This window comes from Sturnus vulgaris, chromosome 8 (assembly GCF_052056855.1).
Source record: "Sturnus vulgaris isolate bStuVul1 chromosome 8, bStuVul1.hap1, whole genome shotgun sequence".
NCBI lineage: Eukaryota > Metazoa > Chordata > Aves > Passeriformes > Sturnidae > Sturnus > Sturnus vulgaris.
In genome coordinates this window covers 11,283,989-11,310,627 of record NC_142250.1, presented here as the reverse complement: position 1 = coordinate 11,310,627, position 26,639 = coordinate 11,283,989, and the positions used below count along the sequence as shown (strand labels likewise).

The 26,639-nt window shown below is 38.2% G+C and overlaps 2 protein-coding genes across 5 annotated transcripts in view; one reads left to right on the top strand and one right to left on the bottom strand.

Annotated features, from left to right (window-relative positions):
• WAPL (WAPL cohesin release factor) overlaps positions 1-26,639 on the top strand; it is a 136,216-nt gene that overhangs the window by 9,163 nt on the left and 100,414 nt on the right. The window lies entirely within an intron of this gene.
• OPN4 (opsin 4) lies at positions 276-26,639 on the bottom strand. Of its 4 annotated transcripts, none has more exons than XM_014877947.2 (12): positions 26,241-26,639; positions 19,430-19,572; positions 16,998-17,131; positions 15,633-15,836; positions 13,606-13,777; positions 11,946-12,110; positions 9,301-9,408; positions 7,997-8,177; positions 6,325-6,471; positions 5,751-5,819; positions 5,277-5,312; positions 277-4,429 (listed from the first exon to the last, which is right to left on the bottom strand). In XM_014877947.2, exons 1-12 carry the CDS (start codon positions 26,265-26,267, stop codon positions 4,238-4,240), a joined length of 1,578 nt encoding a protein of 525 aa, XP_014733433.2. In that variant the 5' UTR covers positions 26,268-26,639; the 3' UTR covers positions 277-4,237. The 4 variants fall into 4 exon arrangements, with proteins under 4 accessions (XP_088024954.1, XP_014733433.2, XP_088024953.1 ...); XM_088168827.1 differs by having other exon boundaries at positions 277-4,271; XM_088168826.1 differs by having other exon boundaries at positions 26,452-26,639.

The window sequence follows — 26,639 nt, the reverse complement described above, 5'->3', positions numbered from 1 at the left end:
GTGAGTTTCGTTGCCAAAAGAGTTTGTAGGGTAATATGCAAACCAACCACCATGAGTCTTTGTAGACTAGTATCATGAGATTCTGACATCTCTGTATTCAGTGAGTGAGCGTTTTCCTACACTCATGTGACTCGTGCAGCATTTTCTTTGCTCTGCAAGCTGGGTATGTAGAATTCCTATGCCGTGTCTCCAGCAGAGCTGGTGCTGCCAGAACTGCAAGAACTGCCAGAACTGCTGTAAATAAAATAAGTGTTTTCCTACAAAACACATACAAAATTTTTATAACTGGTTTGTATCAGATTGTTAAACTGGATTTGCTGTGGAGAAACTTTTCTGCCTTTATTAAGCTTACGCTGATGATCTGCTCAGTCTGTTCTCCTTAGAAGGGAAGTAAATAGGACAGTTTGTAAATCTTGTCAATTGTGAAGTTTGCATAAGTTTGAAAATGAGCATTTAGGTTATACATTCAAAGGGTAAGGGAGGCACAGAAATGATTCAGTGTACAGGATTGTGGCTCATGTCTAAAGTTGCTCGGAATGACACTAATAAGAATTTATTTACTTGTTTTAAGACTGCTTTTATATAAGCCTATTTATACATTCCTAATACATTAGCAACTGGCTACAAACACAAGTGTTTGAACAGAGATACTTGTTACCAGCCACTGGAATACCATTGTCTGATACTAACACTGCATTGCAGATAAGGGCCCTCTCAGAAGTAGTTTCAGCAGCAGAGGCAGATAGGTAAGTGCCCTGTCAGAGTTATGGAGACGGCAGCGTCTTTCACGGAGGGATCAGAGGATGAGAGAACATGGCAGCACTTCTTGGGATTGCCTGAGGAAAAAATGGCACCAAGCACCCTGAGGAAAAGGGGCACACATGGGAATGGTGACTTACCCATTTTACACCCTAAAGCTCTAGAAACACCCAAAAAAAGCACTGGAAGGTGTCTTTGTTTACTTCTGAACGTCAAGCTTGCTGTGGGTTTTGCACATAACTTCAAGGAAAATACTGTTTGCTATTCTGTATTACTTGAGAATGCGTGAAATGTCAATACTCAATGTCAGATTCTATGATGACACTTTTTAGTTCAGTGGTGGGTGTAAAAAAGTTTCCTAAAGTATGGAATGTGATTGTAAGCTGGAAAATGCAGGGAGTAAGACCCTGGTTGTATTGGATAGATTGGCAACGTGTGGCTGCCACCTTATGCAGTACTTCAGTCTTGGCTTGCAGCAGCCGTTCATTACACTGGCTCTTGGCACGTCCATTGCAGGTCCAGCAGTAGTGACCAATTGCTCAGCAGTTTTGCAGAATTGCTTGAATGATCAGACCAAACAGTTTCACTGGTGACCCAAGCCTGAGTTTGTGCCCCCATGAGGAGGCAGAGCTTGTGTGTTAACTCCCAGCACTGCTTGCCATTGCCTTTGCCAACAGCCTGCTCTGTGAACAGCTGCTGGAGTACAAAAGGCCAAAGGGAGGTGTCTCAGATTTGCCCTAGTCCTGTCACACTCCAAGTCACTGGAACACATCCAAGTGCATGGTAAACTACAGGCGGTCTCTGCAGAACAGCCTGTACAGTTGACTTTAAGTGAAATGTGAATCATCTCAGTCCTAAATTATTTTAATCCAATCAGTCATCTGTGTTGAAGGGTGTAAAGAGACAGCAAAACCAAGAGAATGGCTGCCAAGTGGAGGATACAGGACACAAATAAATCTGCTAGGATGAGATGAAATATGAACTAATAATGATTTATTCCAAATGCCGCAGGGGTTACAGTCTGGAAACACTTGTAGAGATATTCAGAGGAGATGAATTTTGTAGGCTTTCCCTTGTATGATTTTTACAGACACAGCTGAGGTGAAGGAAAGCAAAGCAGTTAGCTACACAGAGAGTACACATAAGGATTTTGAAGTGCTCACAAACAAATTCTCCCTAATTAATATATGCTTTGCAAGTCTCTTGTAAGTAGATGAGCATGAACAGCTGTAGTTCTTTTTATAGATACAAACTAATCTCTAATACATGTTGGAGTTGAACGATACAGAGAACAACATGCTGCGGTTTCATAAAGCTCTTCTAGCCATGGAAGTATTCTTTTTATACCCTCTAAAAGTAGAAGGGAATGCAGAAGAGTGTAGAGTGCAGTCTTGAAGAATACTGCTTGGAACAAAATCATGACTGGAGCAAAAGATCTAGCTATTAGTGACACATATCATACACTCCTTGTTAACACATCAATCAGCATGTGTGAGTTAGACCCATTTTCTTGACAGGTTCAGTCTTTTCTGACCCGTATGAAACGAAACGTTTTTCCCATCTTTTAGTAGTGTCAATAGCCTTCATGACAAAGAAAGAATTACATGTTTCACACCATTAAATATTTATAAAAGCCTCAGCAGTAAGTCATAATAGAACTCCTTAGACTTGAGGAATATCTTTGAACACACTTCCTGTTTGAAGATGTTTTCTCTCTTTTTTCTCCTTATTGCTAGCTGTATATATTATCAGTTCAATAATGTCCTCTGCTAGGAGACAGTATCCTGTTGTAGTAGGTGAAGGGAGGGACTGTAACAGCTCCTTTCCATGTCTGATGCCTGTGATTTCATTTACATAAAAACACTGTGGATTTTGAACAGTGTGTTTCTTTTGGCAGTTTATTATCAGCCTGAATGCCTCACTTTTTTCATGATTGAACATTTGTCTGCTGCAGAAGTCATTATCACCTTCATTTTTAGTTTTAATAGCCTTCCTTTTAACAAACCTCAGTTTGACCTAAGTTTCCAGCAGTTTGCTTCAAAACAATGCCCCAGACCTTCTGGAACCCAGTGATTTTTCCCCTCAAAATAATAAGCTCATTACATTTTTATTGATTTTATGGCTTTTTCTGATGTGACATAGGGAAGAATTGATTTATGTAGGACAAAATGCCTTGCTGGATTCCCTCCATTATTGCAACCAAAGGGAGAACTGCTGGAGGGCCTGTGAAGAAGGACTGTTTCAATAGCACTTTGTGCCCTTTCTTTTGGGCTCAGGCCCACTTTGGAATGACTGGTATGAATTGCAAATTAATTTTGTTCATTTCTTCTTATACACTAGAAAAGACCCCAGAGAAAAGCTGAAAGTCACTATTGATAGAACTCCTTCCCATTCCTTTCAGGGGAAAGAAGTACCATCTCATGGGTTTAGTCACTGTGGAAGAAAACCCTCAGCTATACAAATGCTGCTGTTTAGAGAAGGAGAAAATGAAAATACCAAAGTGAGGATGATGTGGATTCCATACATCTCTAGAACAACTATTTTTTGGGGAACTAAACTTTCTCCTCCCAATATTTACTTTAGAAAAGCACATCAAAGGGTAAACAACTTTGAAGTATCAGGAAGCACATGTATTGACTTACCCATAAAGCATTTCAGTACAAACATTGATTTGTATTCTGCATTCTTCTCATTAAACCTGCTAAAGGAAAGTCAGAAGGACCTTCATGATAATCTCCTATAGCTCTGGGGAAGTTAGCTGAGAATGGGTTAAAATCATCTCTTAAGCCACTGTTGGAAAAGAAGCTAAGTATGGAAAAGACCATAGCCTTTTCCTCAAGTGTTACTCCTTTCTCTTTCCCTGTCACAGAAATTAAAATAAAGATATGAGAGTTCAAATTACTGCTGAAGTGCATTGCCTTTCATTGGATTGTAGAAGAAAATGGGGGGAAATGTGTCATTAATGAGAGAAGGGAGCACTAACTGTGTAATTAAGTTTACATTTGGTTGAGAAACTTCACAATAATGAAGAAACCATCTTCAGGAAGTAATGTACATTTCCCTCAAATTTCTCAGCTTTAGCTTTGTGTTAGATTTGAAGTTAATACACTAGGTGAACAAAGCTAGTTTTGAATATCTTACTTCCCTTTCCTCTCAGGTTAATACTAGAAGGCTTCTAGGTAAGGTCTGTACAGTGTTGGGAATGTACGTGAGCAGAGTAAAATCCAAATGAAACAATTTTTTTCATGAGCTGCATAAAGAAGAAATATTAAAATTACAGTGTGACTCAGGTCAAGATGCAATCCCCTGGAGAGAGTTCTGATGCTGAAAAGATCTCTCCTCATGTTTTTATCTTTGCTTGTCTTGTGCTGTGTCTTTGTAGGAGCATTTCAGACCAGTCTAGGAAGGTACTCTGGATTCAGCCAGTCCACAGCTGTTCCAGAGCTGTTGGCTAAGATGATATTCTGGTTTGCACCATTCAGCTGCTGGACTTCTTGTTCTGCTTGTGACTCCTGGATTTAGGGTACAGGAAACCAGAGTTGTATGTAGAAGGCAGCTCTACTCCTTGGATACTGCTGTATGTTACTGTAATACTGGGTATCTGGGCTGAAGATGATCCCTGGTGAGACTCTCCTTTTCTTTGTACAATACTGTTCAGGCTCTCACTTTTCTAAAGGATGCAAAGATTTACAAGAAATGGACAACACAAACATCTACAAGGAGATTCCATTGAATCATCTATAAAAATGACATATATTTAGTACTTCGCTACTCCCCACGGCTGACTTAAAAGTAAACTTAAATGATGGAGGGAAAAGTAGATCTGAACATTTTTTTAATATTTCATTGATAACTTATGAAAAATACCCTCATCTGTTAAACAAGCTAATGTACTAAAGCATTAAAGAGCTTGCATTTGCTACTTATGTGCTGGACTACTTTGAAGGAAGACCAAGCTAATGACAGCACATTCAACTATGAACAGAAATACTGTGAATATGCTCAGACAGCCTATGAATTCTATTGGGTAAAGAGTTTCTCCATAAAGAGGGACTGCTTGGGGTCATTGGGCAAGAGGTAATGTAAAACACAGTGTTAATAGCATGGATAATTTGAAGTGGGCAGCAAACTACATTACGAGGTAAAAATTGAGGGAAAGATTAACTAGCATTTTTTTTGATAATATGAGATGTTAGCTGTCACTTGCACAGAACCAAAAAAATCAGTTAGGATAAGGGTCACAATAGCTCATAAGCATCACTGCTAACAATAGACAATTTAGGGTGATTGTATTACACTGGGGTTAGTGCTGTAAAGATAAAAGTGCCTTGTTTTCATCTGTCAACTCTTTGCTTTTACTTCCATGTCTGCTGAGAATTAAGGCAAGTTGACTGAGTTTTGAGAGATGTCAGATATTTTTACCCATATGCTGTAGCTGTGTTAGATGAAGAAGAAACAGACACTAATACAACATGCATCTTACTGAATAGGTGGCATGACATGTTTCAAAAACTGACCTTGATTTCCTCCAAGCTGCATGTTTTAGATGTTTGCTGCAACCCAAAACAGAGAACATTAAATAGTTATTAACATCACTTTGTACAGCAGTACTTGTCACAGTACTAAGGCTGTCTCAGAGGTACAGCCATCAGAACGGCTGTCTTAGCTTAGCATATACATCATTAATATAAAGATGGCACAGAGTTAATGCTTTCATGCCCCACTAAGGAAATCACAGACCTCATCAGAGGACTTGCTAAATTCAAGAAATTATTCAGGTTCCTTGAAGAAGTTGAACTTCAGAAAAATCCTGTAGTTCCTATGTTCTCCTTCTGCTTAGTTTCAGAATGGTCTACCCTTTGTGGTCATGTTTTTGGTGTTGTGCTGGGAATATTGTGTAATTTTTGCATCTCAAAAATAGCTTAATTTATGCTCAGGGACTGGGATTTTAATTAGTTTTTGTTGCCAAATATTAAAATAATCGTTCTTACAGTAGGTGTAGCCATGTACTCTGTGACATTCAATTCCACCATCAATATGTCATCAGCATCTACAGCTGTCTGAAAAATGAACACAGATAAGACAGACATAAATGGCATAAAGGTATGTTACAGTATCTGACATATGCAATATGCATAGGAAAAAAAAGAGGACACCAGAGGACTGACTGAAAAGCAGTGACATGTTAAATATAGCCTTATTTTTTACATCTTACCATATGTGTTCATTTGGTGGCAAATGGTGAGACAACAGAAAGATTGACCAAGTAATTTGGATAGTGAAAGACTAATATTACTAAACACATACTTAAAACCAAACATGAAACAACTCTCCATTCAGATGCTAAGTTCTCTAAAACAGCAGGAGAAATGCAGCTGAATAATGAACTAGGGTGGGAATAAAAAGCTGACGACCTTTTACAGCCTCTAAGTCATTACTCATAGTGTTAACTCATAGGTTATCTGCTTATTCTTGGCAGGAACCTTCATGATTAATTATGGCACAATGTGCAGATTTGTTAACTTGTCAGTTGTCAGAGAATTTAGGTATTACACAGTCTATTACCTTCCCACAATTCCCAGAATCCTGGCTTGTCAATTTGGCTCTTATGTCACTAGTCTGAGTTGTGTCTTTATCCGTTTCATAGGAAATTTGTCTTCTGGCAAGTCTGGAGAACATACTGGGAGTATCAGTTTCTGTTTCAGTACAGCCCTAAAATTAATACAGCAAAAACATTCACTCTAGGTCCCTTAGACTTTCATCCAAGTTCCTCCAGTTTTACCTAGACAGAAATCGTAAAAGAGATAGGCATTGTATAAAAGACATTTCACAAAAGTTCTGCCATATATAACTTCATAAAATGTTTGCTTATAACATGTACGAATAAAACTATCAAGTCTGTTGCATCAAAATTCAGTTTACTTTTTTTTCCTCCACAGGATGCATTACAAAATTTGAAAGAAAATAGTGTTTCGTTACAATCTATTGTTGAAACTTTTCTGATGCCTCTTGTAGCTGGAAGGAGACAGTGTTTCCACAGTACTACCCACTTAGGAAGCACAGGTGTTTGGAGTAATTAGGGCCAAATTTGCCAAAGTGGCTTGGGTGGAAACAGCAATAAATAGAAGGAGATGTCTCAGGACTGCAGAATCAGTGCTTTAGAAATATTTTGTTTCAGGAAGGAGTCCTGGGTTTATAAACTTTGTTCCAATTAATGGGATAACAAAACCATGTTACTGAGGGAGTCTGTTGTTTTATTAAGAATCAAGATTCACAGTCTAAGAGATGCAATATAAAGATGTTCCTTTTCTATTAGCCAGTTTTAAAACCTTCCACCTGACTGGAGGCTACAAGCCAGAAGAATTTAATTTTGATTGGACTGAGAAGTCAAAAGAACAGAGAGGGCAAAGAAATTGAAATGCCACTGTTAAAAGCGACTGTCAGAATTCAGCTCTTGGCTGGATTAGATACGATTCTTATCCTGATTGTGAAGAAGAATTGCCAAGAAATTTTTGCCTTTTCAGTTATTTGGAAATTTAGTTTGAAATTATTGCAATGAACTAACTAATATGCTTATTTAGTTAGTAGTATAACTTTGAGTTACGAGAGGGAGTCTGGATACTTGCCCTGTTTTCAGCTGCTGTGTTAAACATTTGTTTCCATTTAGACTGGCAGCAGCAAGCTGTTGAGGTCTTCTGTGAGAAAGGTTCTGTAATGGATTTACTGATTTGCCTCAATCTGATGATTAATATGTTACCAAATACATCCCACTTCCAGAAAGCATTATCTATTTCATTACAATTTTGCTTTCACTAGAGAACTATTTTGTGACTAGCAGTTTCTTCTGTGTCCAGACTGCAAATCTGTGGTCAGACGAGCACAACCTAAAAGTATGATCAGACTTTCAACTGAGCTCTGACTACTCTTTGCTTCCTTTACTGTTAGCTAAGTACAACTTTACTCTTATCGGTAAACTTTGTTTTCTAAAATTCCTGTTGTTCCATCTTTCCACTCTTCTTTCAGTGTCACCCACCATCAAGAAGAAAATTATCTACATTCTGCTTTTACACTTCAGCCTTCTGTCTTTAATTTTGCTTTGTCCCTCCACTTTCTCTGGAGCTTTTATAACAAGCACCAAAATGCATTTCATCTAAAGAATCTACCACTTGGAAGGAATCTATATGAAAATGAGTTGCTTTGCAATTAGAAATGGGTGTATGGGAAGTGTCTCTCTTACTGATTCACTGTCAGAGAGAGAAGACAGTCTCCTTTTTCCTTTCTGCAGCCCACTTATCTCAGAAGACTGGCTGGTTACTGTTGTTCGTCTGGAGGAGTGGTAACTGCTGAAGGACCTTGAGTCTTTAGAAGGAACTCTCAGTAGGGGTCCAAGGCAAGGAACGTATGTTGCAATGGCTCTTCTAATGGATAAGAGGTAGAACCAGTCAGATTTTTTTCTGTTAGCACAAAAAATCAAACATTGTAAATAATGCATTTATTCAGAGAGATGAACTAATGCTGCTGGAAAACTACTGGGTACAAAAAGAGTTTTCCAGATATCAGTTACCTCATATACAATCACCCTGCAAGATCATTTATTCACAGTGTTCTGCAGAACTCAAATTTATTGCCTGGCAGGGATAAGGGCATTAAAATATAACTCTTGGAACTGGAGGGAGCTATTAAAATGATATTTTATCTGCTTTCAGCTTAATCAGGGTAAAAATAAAATTCCCTCCCTTTAAACTGAACCTTGCAGAAGTACTACATAATGAATTATTTTAATCTTCCCCTAAGCAGCTATTCTAGCTCCTCTTACACATCTGTTTGCTGGCTATCTGTAGAGTTGTACAGAATGTGCATTTATATTACTGTATTACTTTGCTCATGTGCAGCATTAGGAAACTCTGGCCTAGCTTTCCTCTTCCTGCCAGCCTTCCCCACGTATGTGTTCCTGCCCACCTCTTCTCTATCCAGTTCCTCAGTAGGTCTTTGTAAGTGGTGAAACAACAGCCTATCTGTGGCTTTGCTGCCATCTGTCAAACTTCACTGCCTACATCTGAACTTGGAGTGGTAATGACCCTTCATTCTACCTGTCAGAGGAAATACTACCTGAAATATGAAAACCTTGAGAAATGTGAGGAGGATGCACAAAATAGGGAAGAAGTGGTTTGGCTCACTGTATTGTCTCACTGGCTTGTTTAATGTAACAAAATGCCCAATGTCTGCCTCTCAGGAAGACAGTTAAAAATTTATGACACTTTCCTTTGAGACGGAAAAGTTTCCATCTTTTATCATGCAATAGGTAAATACAGATTAGTATCCATAAACATCTCTTACTACCATCTGCTCAGTAGTTTGTTCCAAGTACAAATTCCACTGATATTTCTATGGCATTGAAGAGTGTTCCTGGGGAGGGCAAGGCTGTACTACAGAGTTAAAATGAGCAGGTGAAGGACAGGTCAGGCACTAGTCCTAAAAGTGACAAATTTACTCTCAGATTTTCTTTGCTAAATTAAGCATAGCTTGTAAGAGTGAACTTACCTGTATTTGGGGTGAGTGATGGCATAAATGATGGGGTTATGGATGACAGAAGCTTTGGCAATCACAGCTGGTATGGAGTTCATGAAAGGTGTTAGGACATGGGAATACCTAGAGTAATGCAAACACATAATACATTTACTATTGAGTTCTGCATTGTCTATGCAGTTATACAGTGGCAAGACAGTGCTTTAAGGCTCTAGAGAGAGTAAAAGGTGAGTTTTGTACCTAAACAGTGAGAGAACAAATTCTACATCCTTTGCCTGTAAAGATCAACATCAGTCTAGTTATATTTCTTAGAAATACAATTTTCTTGGGGCTTCTCTGGTAGTACTTCACTACTATTGACTCAGGATTGTGGTAATTCCCATGTTGTTTACCCTAGGGACAATGTCAGCCTTTAAGAAGGCCTCATCATCCTAGTGAGGAAGTTTTTCATCATATTATGGGAATATATATGCTCTGTGTTGAGGTGGAAATGGTTTGCCAATTGCAATAGAGGAGCCATTTTGTCAGCTGCCTGAATGTTGAGATGCTATTTTACCTCTTAAGGCTTTTCTCTAATAAGGATGTTCTCCATCTGCAATTTTTAACATGCTTTCTCCTGATCATACATTAAAAACATTGATTAGAGGTATAAATCTTTACAGATTCTGGAGAACACACAGTGTGACCTTACTGGAACAGAGTTTTTGACCCTGAGCTGAGACAGTGCTTTGCTAAGACTGATGGAGAATTTGGCTAACAGAAACAAATGATGGCAGACCCTTGTGTTTAAGCTAATCATTCCCAGAAAATGCAACCTGTAGACCAAAAATATTAGTGAGCATGACTGTGTGCTAGCTCACTATTCCCCATTCAAAGTATTTTCTAGAGGAATTATGGTTCTTCCTTCCTTTTTCATATATTATTGCTCTGTCAGATAAGATGTCTTTAGTCCAAGACTATAGCCACAGACTCCATGTCTGCCTCCCATATGTAGCATGCAGCAGGATTTTATCTGAGTCCCCTGGAATAAAATTTCACAGAAGACATCCAGACTTGGTCTATTAATCTCTGAAAAATTACAGTAGAATTGCCTAAAAGACATAGTTAAGAAATAGAAAAAATCAGAATGAAGCTATGTTGCTCTCCAGATATCTTTATAAGCAAAATTTGAAAATGTTAATTTCTAACATACCGCAGAATTATAAAATTGTTCATTTGTTCAGGTTTTTGAGAGTATGAGACATGGAGCAGAAGTCAAGTTCAGCAGGTACTTGATCCTCCTAAGGCAGATGCTGAATCATACACGACAGCACTACAACTCTACATAGCGGTCAGTTTAAAGCATCCCTTAATTTATTTTTAGGTCTCTTACAGTACTGCAAGGTAGCTGTGCTTCATTTCTGTGTCTCCTTGCTTCTCCTCTGTGTCTAACTGGTCACAGTGGAAGATGTCCAGTATCTAAGTTCCCCTTTGACAGGAAATGGGACACGAGGACACATGCGAAGGATTCGTGTTTCTGAGTGAGGAACATGTTTACCTTCATGGAAGAAGTCTTCGTTGCAGCTGGGAATTACCCATCTGCATAAAGAGGGAGAGAACCCACTTCCCTCAGTATTTTTTCTTCTTAAACCTAAGATTTTAGAAGTGCTATGTTTAGGAAACTGCCTTTCTAAGCAGTTTTTGAGACAAGGCTCTGCAGTAGCCTCTTCCATGGGTGTGCAACAAAAATCACCTTTGTCTCCCAAAATGCTCCATCATGAGTAAATTTGAGCGGCGTGTCAATTTTAGGAACACCTACTTTTTATCTCTGACTTGAAAAATACAAAGAGAAGTGTTTTGTACTGTCATAGGAATCGTCCAGTTGAGATTTTGCAGGTGACAAGTCTCCTAAAACAGTCACACACATTTTAGAGAGGCTAAACTGAAGCACGGGAAAATTTACATCTCAAGGTGGGAGAAATAACCATGTAGAGCCAAGACATCTGGATTCCCAATCCTTTCCTTGTGCCTGGATTGTATCAACTGTCGTGTCAAGCTACATGTTTTAATATTGTCATGCTTCTGTTGAAATTACTGTATAAAATGCTGACAATTAAATAGATGAAGAACGTACTTTGATGATTTATATTTATGATCTTTTATATCCAGCATCAAAAAGCTCCTATAGCATGTATGTACTAATTTTGAACTTGCTTATACATGTAAGGAATTACATCAAACTGTTGAAACAAAAAAAAAAATTAATATACTTCTGTAGATTAAAGAAGTAGAGAAAAAAAAGAGAATCAACCCCTGGGAGGATCGTTTTGGAGTGTTTTATTTAGCATTTTGGAGCTAAATGAAATTCAGATAGTTCAAATATCTTAGCATAGAGAATGCATTCTGAAATCTTCAGCATGGCAGTTTATGTTGCCAGTGATAATATTCTTGTTTTTTCTCTCTCTTTTTTTTTTAATTTTAAAAAATTTTCTTAAAGTCAAACTAAGAAAAAATCAGTCAGCATGTGCCCCATTTGTTAAATACCACTCCTAAATATGGGAATATTTTGGACACGATTCAGACATTAAATGTGACAAGTAGCTTTGACTTTCATCTGTCTTTTACAATTTCACATCTTTTGCTCTCACTGAATATTCCTTTGCTGATACATTTATAATTACCCAGCAAAAGCTACCAGAGCAACGACAGAGTACGGTGACCAGGAAATGACAAAAAACAAGATGACAATCAGTGCAATTTTGGCCATCTTCCACTCATTTTTCATCCTCTGATACTGTTTCTGGAACTCTTTATTTCCACATTTGCATCCAAATGTCTGAATAGACCTAGGAAAAATAAACATACAACAGCAAAAAACGAAGGTAGGGAAGGGAGCAAATAGCTTCATGAAGTGGGCAACAATTACTCTTCTGCTATTTAAGGCTAAAATTCATGCACCTTTATTGCATGTTAATGCAAGTATGTGACCCATCCTTCACAGTTTGATGTACTTCTGTTGCACTAATTAATGGCAAAATCCACATGTGCTTCAATGAAAAAATAGCCCTGTACCAAAAGATTTTCCACATAAAGCAGATATTCAAGCCAATTGAATAATGCTGAGTTAAAGACAGAGGAGTCTTTGCTTCCCTGGGTCCAGCTTTGCTCCCTTGCTGTCACTTTGTACTTCTGAGCTAAGTGACCAGATCCACTGGGATCTATGGGACGGGTATATCTACTGATGGCACATGGAGTGTCAGGCTGCCCTTTACTTTTAAAGCAACAGCTTTTTGTTTCAGACTCTTGCTATTAAAACTTTAATCTCTTTTTCAACCTTTAATCTTCTTTTTTTTTGTTAATTTATATTAAATTCTGTCTATTTTTCTGTGAAATAGTTATTGATACACAGTCATTAGGTGTTTCTGAGGTCCCTTTTGTTTTTATTCTGGTTGCTTAATTTCTGTACCCTTTTCCATGTCATTAGATAATATACTGATAAGCTCAGGCCTAAATTCAAGAATGGCCCTTCTAAGAATCATACTTCTTACCATGTTGACTATTGACAGAATTCTCGTTTGGTTTTCTGTTTCAGTTGTGCTTACAAAATTAACACAAGAAACTGTTGGGAAGGATGAAAATTTAATGGAGGAGTTTTGCAGATATACAGAAGGTTCTATAGGAATGAAAGCAAGTTTTGATATAGAAGAAAAGAATTGCTGAGCCAATCTTACTGGGTAATTAGAAGGCAAAGAGCAAATGAGTTGGAAGGGGCTTTTACGACTTAGAGAAAAGGATAAATCCACTTCAAACAAAAGATGTTTCTAGAAGCAAAAAGATTTTCATAGGCAAACAAGAAAGCCAGTGCTGCAAGTAAAGATCTCAGAAATTTCCACTGCAGAGCAAGTCCCAAAGTTTAACATGTAACTACTAACTCAGATGATTGGCTAGTCACTAACATATCATGGTAATTTTAGCAGTTTTGATAGGTTATATGTAAATGTAAAAGGTATTGTGTATGATGTTGATTGGTAGTCATGTATTAAGATGCTCTGTAATGAAAAGTATAGAATGCATTTTAACCAGAAATAGAATTGGGCTTCAAGACACACGGCTTGCCTATAGCCAGCAGCTCTAGGCTCACCCACGACCCTCAATTGCTGTAACCTCGTCTATGCAATAAACAGCATTTTAAGAGCTGGCTGAAAGCCTTGGTCTCTCCGTCAGACTCTTACAAGAAACGTTCCAATTTTCTTCTTTCTTTCTTTGTTTTAAGAAAAGGAACAGTTTTCTAAGCACAACTTAAACACAAGGATTAAAAATTTAGGACTGTTGGCTACTTACTTGTTGGCCTTCTTGATAGCCTCAAAAATAGAGACATAGCTATATATAATAGCAATCAAAGGAATGAAAAAGACAAAGCAGAAAAGAAGCATCGTGTAGGCACGGACTGATGGTGTGAAAGTCATGTAGTCCCAGGAACAGGAAGTCAGCAAACCCTCAGGAACATATGCACCTAGAAAGGAACACAGGAGAAGGCATAAACCATGAAATGATTGTTATTCTGAGTGCAGAAGTTAGAGAAGATACTCAGAATAACATGGGATTTAGTCCTATTCTCTGAAAGGAAAAAATGGTTTAAAAGGATAAACAATTCTTCATGTAAAGCATTTTTATATTTTCTTTTATTTTGTTTTCCTATTGTATTTATGTTTAGTAGTAGGCTAAAAGACTTCAGAAAACTGAATAATTTTGCTTCAGTCTTGAATATTGTTTAAAACTCATCATAGTCAAAGAGAATATCTCCAAATACTTACTTGGATCTGCATTGTTTTTAAATATCTCCATTTCCTGTCAAATTGCTTTCTTCCTTTGTTTTTGGAGTCAAACCAATTGCTTTAGGTACCACTTTTCTAAGCATGTGCAGATAAGAAAAATTTACTGGGCAAAGGAAAAAGTTTTATTGTGTTGACCAAATTATTTTGTCATAAAGTAAAGCTGAGTAGAAGTAAAAAAAAAACAAAACCAAAACCACCGCACATACTTAATGTTCTGCCTGAAATAAAATGTATTCTCTTTAAAGGAACTGTTTTGAAGTGTTAAGTAAATAAATTGGCAGTAGCAACCTCTTTTTACTTTGGAATTTTAATTTTAACTGTTTACGCTGATATTTTCTGCTCCACTTTCAAAAATATTGCACCAGATGTTCTCAAATTCATCTAATTACAGTGTGAGAGTTCATACTGTGGGCACTATTACAATCTAATTACGAGATAATAACACCCTTCAAGCAATTATTCCACCTTCTTCAACTGAAAATCTATAATCTAAGGCTATATTGTTATTTTGTTATTCTAACAGCTTCTCACTCAACCAAAGACTGCTTCTGTTAGTATTGCAGTTTGCCTGCTTAAGCATGCTTCATGTTTAGGGGGACCAGAATGGCAATAAGATGACAATAACAAAACTCTGTTGAAATTCTACTCGGTACCTGAGTTGGTTGTTGCATCCTTTATTAGTCAAGCATGTCTATGTTCTCACCTCAGTCAGCAGACACATTCTTTTCTGGAATTAGGGAGCATAATGGTGGGCTGAGGTTTTGAATGATGAGTTCACTATAACTTAGTGACTGCAACTGGTGACTCTTGGGAAATAAACTTAATGGTAGTGAGGCAGATTCCAGTGAGGAAGAATAACAGAAACAAATTGCAGTGATCAAGGTGCTGTATTAATGTTCCAATTTTCATGTGCAAAATTCAAATTTACAAAAGCATTTTAGTTACTACTAAATGCCATGCTTATTGGAAGCCAGTGACAACACCAATGACTGAATGGAGAATGTGGACAACACCAAGTACAATTTGTCCATCCAGAACACATTTAAGACGTATTGAAGATCTCCTGGCACAAATGCTCAGACTGTATTCCTTTTTTATGTGAATAAAAAGAATTAGATTGACACTGCTGTCTTAGATGGCACCTTTGGGGATGAAAATTCATCAGAAGTAACACAAATACATCTATTTAACATATACTGTTGAATTTGATTCAATAGGAGTAGACACGGGATAATGAGCAGACACTGGATAATGAGCAGACACATTCTTCATAAATTTTGGCCATGAATTTTTCTACTGTTCTTTATGCAGTTAGTCATGTACTTAAGGGAAAATGCCACTGTCATATAATATGCTCTAATGCTCACTGTATTCTTTTCTTTTGATTAGAGACCTTGAGATTCAACATGTATTTAATCTCTTTTTTTCAAACTGGTCTATTCGAGCCAAGTATGTGAGCTATTAATTCAACCCCCTTCTGTACCTTTAATCCAATGCTATGAGGGCAAAAAAGTTTTATTCCAGTTCACTTACTCCATCCAAAGAAGGGTGGGAGACTCCAAGCCAAAGAGTACAGCCAGACTCCTACCAGGATTATTAAGGCCTTCTTCTTTGACGTCACTCCAACAGAAGCCAGAGGTTTAGTGATGACAAAATATCTGTCCAAGGCAATCACCATCAAAGTGATCATAGATGTAATGCCAAAAAGAGCTCCGCAGAAGGCATACAGCTCACAGCCTTGCAATGAAGATGACAGAAGTAGCATTGAAATTAATCTACCCATGCTGATTATTTCTAGGAGAGTTCAAGTCTGTGTTCCTTATGAACTAATGTCTTCTGGAATTTGTAAAGCAATGAAACTTGAGTTTTCCTGCAGTTATAATGCTACTTCAAAGCTGCTGTCTGTCTTGCTAATTACATTATCCATGGAGATAAACTTCAAAGATTTTGTTTGCTTCAATTGCTGGAAACAGTAATACTTAACATATTTTCACTCATTGATTTCTGATGTTTCTAGTAGGATCATTTCAGCAGTCCATTAATATCTCGTTTAACTCCAGTTTTACTGCAGGTCCCATAGAAGCAGCTGTTTTGCTTAACAATGGGATATAGTTACTTCGGTACTGTTTATATCTCAAGGGCAGCAAAACTGAAGTAAATATGAATATATTAATGAGTAATCTAGCTGAAGTAAATATTCAGACTATGAATACATTAATGCGTGATTTTAATTGCTCAAACAACCTCATAATTAAAAGCAATGGTTTGGATTAGTTTTTACATGTATGCAAATTAACACTTAAATGAAGTGAAAAAAATATGCTTTTGGTCATCAGAGATCAAAATAGCAATTTTACTTCTCCGAGTTTCCTTTCTGTCAGTACCTATTCAAGAGGCAAAGACTAGTCTTCCTATTATTACAATTATATTGGAAGAATGAAAGCAACTTCATTCCACATTTTCTAACTACACAGGAAGTGTTAACATTTCTGCTGTGAAAAATCAGGTTTTCCAGGCTATCTTACTTCATTATGCCAGGTGCAAGTCCCAGAGCAGGTTATTTCAAAGGGCTTTTAAACTGATGTGCTGAGGGGGAACGCTTTTTTGTCAGAGGACTCCAACAGTAACTAAGTCATGAGGTGATTGGTGAAGAACACTGGCAAGATTAGTGCTGTGCCTCATGTTGGCAGTGGTTCCTTTGTCTCATTAATGTAATTTTCCTCTCATGATGGCAGTGTATTTATTGCACACAGACACAAATATTCAAAGAAATGTTTGTGTGAACACTGAAACAGTGTTGAGAAATGTTCTCAATATTGCAAGAGTACCTGAGGGTAGATAGATTAACTGCCACTATGGTAACAAGATAGTGAAATCTTAGAAAGAACATATACAAACCTTTCTCACCAAAAATCCAGTGTTTGTAGAGGCTGCTGGTGAAAAAAACTGGAGACTGTGTAATGGACATCAGGAAGTCACTAATAGCTAGATTGATGATGAGTATGTTGGCTGGAGTCCGAAGGCTCCTACTCCTACAGAGATCAGAAGAAATGTTGCTAAACACTGCTGCACTGTTAATTATGCTGTTACTTGTTCCTGTGAGCTCACAAATACTAAGGAACACTACATGGTAAGCTAAAGCAGTGCTTCTTGTTTCCCTCATGAGGGAACACAAGCAAGGCTCAGTTTTACACCCTTATACTCCTGTGCACTTTACAGGATTGTTTTGATAACCAGCTCAGTGATGGGCGTAAATCACACAGTTCTTCAAATATTCTAACCAGTGCACTGCATATCCACGATTAACAGGAAGTTCAAGTTGATGTACACGATGGATGTCTGGATCTGGGCTGTGTAGAGCAGGAGAAGGGGCATGCATTTTCCACTGCTGATAAGATCAACAGTGACTTCCTAATACAGGGATTAAGCAAACTCACTATGAACCACATCAAATGCTTTGTTTTACATCAGTTCTTTTCTGTGGCTCTTATTTCACTGGCCCAGACTCTGTCTTTAAAAGAGCAATAAGCAGCCTTCAGTGTATTCTGCCTGCTTTTGTTATTCATAATATTACAGTACCATGTTTTAAAGGGTTTTAAACTCAACGGAGAACTCTTCACTTTGGGGCTCAGTGCAACTACTTAGCTCCTTTCTCAATTTCAGTCTTAGACATAATTGAAAATTAGGTGAATAAACCATGGTTTTTTGCACTGGTCTGGAATCACTCACTAGGACCACCATCCCCTTTCTGTCGGTTTAGGAGCAAGAAGGTATTATTAGTAGGGGCTTATGGGTTGTGTGTATTTGCAGTCTGCGAAGTCACTGAACACATCTCTGTTTTAGGCAGCTGGTTCTCTTACAGCTTGTCATTACCCGAGGCTGCTTTGTAAGCACCTAAACTGTTTTCCGATTTTCTGATGTACTCGTTACTTAGCAATCAGTATCCCTTTCTGTCTTCATATCACCTTCAAATGAAGACAAGCTGTGTCGTCCAGTGGAAGTGCCATTGATGCCTTGGGATTTAGCTTTTATATTTTTCAGATTCCCTGCTGCTTAGTGTGTAACTCTGAAACTTCATGTTGGGTGTTGGTGATTCTCTTCACATGGTAGTTAGACAGAGTAATCCCTTCCTAGCTAGAGAATTAAGGACACTTGTTATCCAAAAAGCAGAAACAAGGGCAAAGGAAAGGGGACAAGCCAGGGGGCTGAGACTCCATAGCCTGGGGATGTGGTTGGACAATTGACCCCAATGTGTGGATGAACCAAAACTTATAAAAGTGTAAAAACTCGTGACCAGGATCCATCTTGGGATTGGACTTGCACTACCCAAGGTGTATCCTTTCAATAAATACCTATTTTATTTCTTTTACTCTGCCTTGTCTCTGTTCCAGGTCAGCCTTTCCAGGCATCCCCATAACTAGATTTCCTGTATGGGACCAGCTAAAGAGATAAGCTGGCCCATGTATTTCATCCTCACGTATCTGATCTGCATGCCAACACCTTTTCTCTTCTTAAGGCCACTGTCATTCTCAAGTGTTGGTATCTACTCTGAATGAATGTGCTGAAACCTGCCCATAAATATAGGCTTAAGACCAAGAAAACTTTCATTTACACTCCAGTGATCTAAGTTGACACAGCCAAATTTTCCTATAATTTGGTGCTATTATTTTGGTTTATTACATTAGTGCCTAAAGACCAATCACACAGTAGAAGTTCACTGTCTTGAACATCATGTCAGTGCTCTGCCCCAGTATGACAAATCAGACACAGAATGAGGAGTGAACAGGAATGGTGAGCATATGACATTGTTGTCAGAGATCCAATTTTCCTCAGATATAAAACTTGGAATATAGCTTTAGTTAAAAGGAAACAAGCAAAGTGTTGCAAACTGTGAAAAAAATAGGACATGGCCACTAATGAACGGGGGGAAGAAAGAAACTTACTAGTAAGAACCAGGAGGAAGGAAACATCTAAAATGGAGCAGATTTGTGAGGTACAGGGGTACAAACCAGCCCATCAGTTCAATGCAGACATAGCCAGCAGAATAATATTCACTGTAACATTTCTGCTTTGGCTGCACTTCTATTGCTTGGAATAGCTGGGTGATTCTTTACAATCTTGCTAACAATTTTGCTATGGCTGCAGTTAATGGGAGGAAGTCAGAAGGAAATGGCAGGTTGCCACTCTTTTCCTACAGCAATGTCTCTTGGTGCATTTTACTCTGCCAGTAAAGTAGTCTGATAGTATTGTTGGCCTGTGTTTGCAGTGCACAGGGCACAGTTCAAGTTCATACATTTGAATATTTAAAAAGACATTCAAAAGGAAGGTACCTGCAGAAAGCATAGAAGACCATGAAATTACCCAGAGTTCCTGTAATCCCCACTATAAGAATGACAGCTCCAATCGTATAATGGGCATGATCTGGGACATCCACTGTGGGAAAGGCACGAGGAACATCTTGCACTGTCATCTTCTGTGGAGCAAATAAGAGGTTATAGGTACATTGCCAAACTTTCTGAATAAGCTGGCATGTGCTTCTCTAGAAGGAAAAATGGTCAAGAATGCAAAAAGACAACAAGCAAAAAAAACCAGAATAAATTCAAATTCCATTTACTGTTGATCATCTTTGGGGAATAAATATGCCATCAGCAGTGCAAAGGACAAAGGATGGTTTGTATGCTTACTGTTGATTTAGAATTTTGGTGAAGAAAAGCAACCTATTCTCTACCAAAAGAAAAATAAGAATATAGAGGACAAAAAGAGACAGGAAGGGACCCGTTTCATTGCATCTGATATCAGGTAATGCAATATTTAACAACAAGCAATATTCCTATAGATTTAATTTCAGGGAAGTTTCTGTACCTGTGAAGTACAATTTCAGTTGTCCCGACATCACTGGCTACATTCTCTAAGTAGAAATGTTCTATGGATAAATAGGCATTTACTCCTTTAGCAAAATGGCCAGTTCATTATTCATTTTTCCCACTGTATAACACTGAATTTTGAGCTGCCCTCAAGAGCTGATTACCAAAAGCCTGGCAGCTTGAACAAGTCTTTTGGCAACTAAACTGATGATCAGAAAACAAAACCACAAATCATTTATACCTTATGCCTGGTATCCACACCAGTTCTGGTTTTGGTCTGCCTGAATCAAGATATTCTGCTCTCTGTGATGTACTTCATAAACCACTTGATTGAAGCATTTCTGTCTTTATCAGTTCGTAACTCACAGCAAAATTCAGTAGCCAAGTCTGAAGATTGCAGTATTGGAAATGGGTATTTTTCAACAACAGAGGCAGACTCTATTTCCAAATACATCTGTGAGGTTGGCCTGAGGTTATTACAGGCAGTGTGTATTTAAAACCAATGTGCCAATAGTAAGAGGTGAGCCCCAGGAGTGCCTGGAATTCTGGATGAGATTGCTTTGTGTGCTGAAGATCTGCCCACAGCAATCCTCAACCACCACAGTGCACTCCCTGGGTTTCTACATTAGCAGCAATGAAATGCTGGACAAATACTCTGATCCTAGAGAAAGAAAATATAATTCTGACTGTCATTGTAATTGGAGCAAAATGTTAAGTTTGATACACTAACTGAATGACAGTATCATGGCATTTATGGTTCAGGTTCCTACAGCAAAGTGGAAGTCGGCATAACATCATCAACATCAATGGGCATCTTGCCCAGCTAGAAATTGCTGTGCTCAACACATTGCCAGTAAACTAACAAAAATAATTCCATACTAGTAGCAAGTGGATAGGGAGAGTCTGAGAGAAAACTCTTTCAAATAAATGAGATCAGGTGTTCTTTGGTTTGGGTTGGTTTAATTTTCCTTAGTCTTATGGCTATAACAGTTTTAAACAGCTGTTCTGCAGAGTTAATTATGATTACTACTAGAATGGAGATTTCTGATGGTTTTCCTCTGTAGCTATCCATTTAATCAGAACTGGATCAATGTAATAAAAGTGAAGCAAATAAAGGAGCTTGTTTTGGCTATGAAGAAGAGATTAAAGTGGCTTTAATTTGAATGAAATTCAAATGTGGCACACTAAGGACAAGGAAAAATTTGAAAGAAAAATATAAATACATTGAGAAATCACAAGAGAGGCAAGGTTAGTTAAGGGAAAGTAGAAGAGTAAAATTACTTACTCATTAATGAAACAAGTTCAGAGTCAATAAATATGTCAAGTGTGAGAAAAAATAAAGGAATAATATTTATACTGGAGCAGTGCTAGGGCATAAATTATAAAACTGCATATATAATCAGGAAAAGGTGTGTGGCAAAAGGAATAAATTAGCATATTAGTGTGGAGTTCTGTAGGCCTTGGATTTTTACCAGAGGATACAACTCGGCTGTTCTCTAAGAGACTGAGATAAAAATCAATTATTAAAAAAAAGTAGTTTCACTATTTTCATTGGAAATACAATTATTATTCTTTATGTCAAAGAAAGGTATTAGTTGATCAAGAAGGCATTAGATCAGGCTTAAGCACTTCAAATCCATCACTAAGTTGCATACATACACACAGCTTCCTTAGTAAAAGACAAAAATACGTGCTTGTATCAAGTTCAGCCCTGTGTCCTCTGTGGGAATCAAAAGAAAGGACAGGGAGAAAAAGATAGGGCTTGAGAAAATCAGGTCAGCAGGATAATCAAGAAATCAGATAATTCCCAAAGCCTTTCTCTATTTAGTTTCTCCAGTGCATTAGCCCTGTTTATTCTGTCTTCTACTGTCATCGCACAAGTACAAGTACTTGGTTGGCGGGGAGAAGAAAAATCCCCCTGTTGCAATCCATATTGTAGCACTTGTCCTTTGAGAATACTCTGACCAATATTTCAGTTGCAGTGATAATAAACAGCAGTGTTGCCTTGCATGTTTTCTGTTCAACCTTCTTTCTATAAACACCTTGTAATGAAGATATTTTGACTGGGACTGGCACTATTTAACAGTTTGTTGGCAATATGGACAGTGGGATTGAGGGCACTCTCAGCAGCTTTGCTGATGACACCCAGATGTTTGCTGCAGATATGCTGGAGGGAAGAGATTCCATCCTGGAGAGGGACCTGGACAGGCTTGAGAGGTGGGACCATGCAGACCGCATGAAGTTCAACAAGGCCACGTGCAAGGTCCTCCGTGTGGGTCATGACAATCCAAAGCACAAATACAGGCTGAGTGAAAAAGAGATTGGGAGCAGCTCTGGGGAGAGGGGGTCTTGGGGGTGTTCAGTGTTCATAGAATCATAGAATGGTTTTGGTCAGAAGGGACCTCAAAGATCCTCTAGTTCCAACACCCCCTGCTATGGGCAGGGATACCTTCCACTATCCCAGGTTACTCAGAGCCCCATCCAGTCTGCTGTTGAACACTCCCAGGGATGGGGCATCCACAGCTTCTCTGGGCAATGTGTTCCAGAGCCTCACATCCTCACAGTAAGGAACTTTTTCCTAATATCAGGTCTAAACCTACTCTCTTTCAGTTTGAACACATTACCCCTTGTCCTATCACTATGTCCTTGTAAAATCTCCCCCCCTAATTTTGTTGTAGTCCCTTTAGGTACTGGAAGGCTGTTCTAAAGTCTCCTCAAAGCTCTCTCTTCCCCATGCTCAATGAACCAAGCTCTCTCAACCTTAACTCAAGATTAAAAGCAGGTGTTACAACTTGGGTGTGTATGAAAACAGGCCTTTTGCTAAAGCTGTGTAAAAATTTGTTTTTACTCTCTGGAAGGCATATAATTTATTATTTATTTACACTATAGTTTTGCAGAATCAATTTGAGAAGTGCCACACTGGTTCAGATGAGCATCCCTGACAAAACACCAGCCTGTTTTTAGCCAGGACTGGGCATTTCGTAGAGATAGCAAATGTGCATAATGATCAGTGATGTGGAAATTTAATTTTAAGAAGAGTCTTAGTGATTGGTTTGTACCCTAAAACAGTGTTATTATCCATTGGAAAGGAAAATCTTAGTCCTCCACAAATTTTTTATCCTTCATATATATAGTTGTAATCCTTTGCTAAATCCTATTCTGTCATTTGCCTCAATAGATGCAGAGTCGAGAAGTTAGAGTTGCTCTGTGTCAGTGTGTTTCTTTCCAGCAGGTTTAAGTATGTCCTTGTGGAAGCACTAGAGTAGAAGGAAGCAGCTAGGTTTAAGGAAGTTTGCCTCTTAAAATGCTCACTCTTTTCCCTAAAGGAATATTTGTCTACTGCCTACAACAAAACAGCTGAAACAGAACTGTTTTCAGTTGCCTTGCAGTAAACTTTCCTGAGACTTACAAACTTGAGATGCTTTCTGGGAGTTTGGAGAAAAGCAAATGTTTTATAGATAAATAGGTCTAAATCCTTGCTGCAGCACAATATGGAGCCTCATTACTCTATATTCATTACCTGCTACCACAGCTGCTTGCAAGGGAGGCAGACAGAACTTCCTTGAGGGACCATCTGAGGAACCAGTTTGCTTCTTTAGGAAGGGACAGACTAAGGCTTGGTGCAGAGAATGGAGTAAAAATGAATCAGCCACAGGACAGATTCATTAAGGCACATAGGGCAGAACTTGTATTTCACCATAAAGTATGTTAAGACCCTCCAAGACATTAATATGAAGACAATTGAAAGGATAAAACAACTCTTTTGCAATCTAAACCAAAATCCCAATTCCTAAGTGATTTCTCCAGGTAACAAGGAAGTCTAGATCAGATATTAAACCCAGGAATATTTGATGCCTGTGTGTGTTTTGTCTTGGGAAGCCATTTATCATACAGTTTCCTAAAGAGAATGTTTTCTAAATAGTTACTAACAATTGATGAAATTAAAAAACCCAAATGAATCAAACCATTAGTTAGTTATTTAGCTAACCTCTGAATAACTTCTAGTTGAAGATATACCATTTTTGAAAGTTCAACACACATCCCCATAGCATGAGAAAAGTATTTGTGTCTATGTGATTAAAGGACAACATTCCAAGAATGGAATTCAACTATTACTGAGAAAAAACATCTGTTCTTTTTTGGGGTGAGGAAATAAAATTATTTCACTTAATTCCTGTTCACTTGGAGATGTTTGTTTCTGAAGTCCTACTAAAGCAAACAATGATGATGCAAGGCCATGCAAGCAAATACTCATAGTAAATATAAATCATATCTGATATAGCCCACTCCTCACAGTCTCACAATGGCAAGAGTATAAGATCAGGTTTAGTTATAGCTACAGGGAAACAAGAAATCCTCATAAGGTCATTTGGGCATTTGAACATATTTCAGTGCTGATTCTGATTGATTGATTTGCATGACATCAATTCCAAAGCAAGGAGCAGAAAAAACTATGTCAAAGACATTTTTCTGCTACTGCTGCCTGAACATGGCAGAAGTATGGTACATAAATTGGTGTAAAACAAGACAACAAAAGGGGAAAGAAAATAGGGAATGCTATGTAGTTGCTTTTGTGAATTCATCTAACTTCAAACCGTAGGCACTGGTTTTGCAGGAGGAATGTTATAATAGAATAGAGCCCAGTTCCAAAACATTGCAAGTTTTGGCAGTCCAACATGAACTTTGGAAATATAACAAGTTTCTTTGTTCTTAATTTTCCTACAAAGGCAGGTAAGAAAGCCATTTATTTACACAGTATGACTTATACAACCAATGATAGTGTTAGGCCTTTTACATTACAACAAATAACATAGTTTAGAAAAATTATCTGACCAGAAACACTGTAATTTCCTGGGGTTCCTTTTGTGGTGTTTGTACTGCCTACCTACAAGAGACCTCAAACAAGTGATAGCACTGATTTTCCTTTACAGGTCCTTGTTCTGATTTCTGAGCTTGCCTCTGTGGGCACTTGCTCTGTGATGACAGGCAGCACAGAGAGGAGTGTAATCCCCCCTCAATTATGGTTTCAGCAGGGTGACGCTCACTGCTAAGCCCTCTTTCCAGTAGACAGCAGGGCTTTCCACAGATGATGCTTGTCCTGTTGAGCAATTTGGATAGCAGATTTTGTATCCTATCTTCCAGATTTAATCTCAGCCACAGGCAGCACACGCTGCTTTCACGCCTGAAACTCTTAAGCCAGTCTTTGTGTCAAGTTAAAATGCAAAATTTTGGTGATAGAGACACTTGACCCAGGGAGAGGAAGGGGACAGCTAATTAGATCTTGCAGCAGAATACAGAAAAGATCAATTTTTAATTTTCCAGTGTAAATCACTGTCCCCAGAATCCTTTTCCATTTTGCCATGTACTCTCTAGTCCCTTTCCTCCCCCCCGCTATATTCTGCTGTCCTTTTTCACGTGTTATCCTTCTAATTTAGTCTTGTAAAGCGCCTTGGCTCAGGACACTTCTTTGTTTATTTTTTGTAATATACTGCAGATATCCAGGTTTTATTAAAAAATATATTTTAAAAACTTGGAAAATTAGGTTGGTATGTGTTTTCATTATAAACTTTTAAACAGACTTTGTAAAAACAGCACATGAACAAAACCTGTAGTCCTAATAATATTCTGAGGGACAAAGCCAAGAAGAGGACTTCTGAACTCCTTTCGTTCAGGCTTGTGGCGTGGGATGGAGAAAATTTTTAGCAAACCCAAAAAATTCCAACCTGAAGTATCATCACAATAGATTCTCACTATAACACTTCCAAAGAAAATGGCTTTCTCTTAAGTATATAAAAACTCAGAAAGAGCTTTGATAGGACTTTCTTGGGTAACTGCACATAAGAACTCTTTTGACATTTACATAAGCACTCCACTGCACTTACAGATTATTACAGAAATTATGGGGATTTCCGCCCTGAATAACAACACGAGAGAGCATTGTGTTTGAACTGCTAAACAGCAGTTTACCGTACAAGAACATCTTGTTTTGATAGTTTGCAACATATTTGATGCACTTTACCATTAGACATTCCTGCCTGTCTTCTGCTATGAGTTGCCATGCAACTCTGCTGAAAAACACTGCTTCTACAGCCCTTTCTGTGTTAAATAGATAGTTAAAGGAATAAAAAGAAGATGTAAAAGTTTCTGTTATGTAGTTCAGTATTGCATTACAGCCTAAAATGTGTACATGCTCCTTAACTGTCGATTTACAGTCCTATAAATGCCAGCCTTTCCAGACATCTACATGCTACAGCTTTAAGCGAGAGAAAACACTTACTGTTGGGGCTCTAAGAGGCAGATCCATCAGTGTGTAGGCATTGGCTTCTGAGTCATTCCATGCATTGAAGGACTCCACAGTTTTGGTGCTCTTGGTTTCCTCGGAGGGACAAAAGATCCCCTTCTGAATGGGCTGATTATTCAGGTGAACAAAATCTAAGCAAAAACTAAGAAAGAAGAGCTGTTGTCTGAATTTAAGTCAGTCACTTTACCTTTGTGTGTGAAGCAGGTTGTTAGATTCTTTGGAATGGTGTGAGATCCAATGCAGAATTTCTCACTAGAGCTTCAGATTGCTTCAGTCCATCATCAGCTTAGCAAAGGGCAGCAGCAGCTGCTTCCATTTAAATACGGGAGAGGGCAGAGTCCGCACATGCCCAGTTTGCAGCTTGTTCCATCCTGA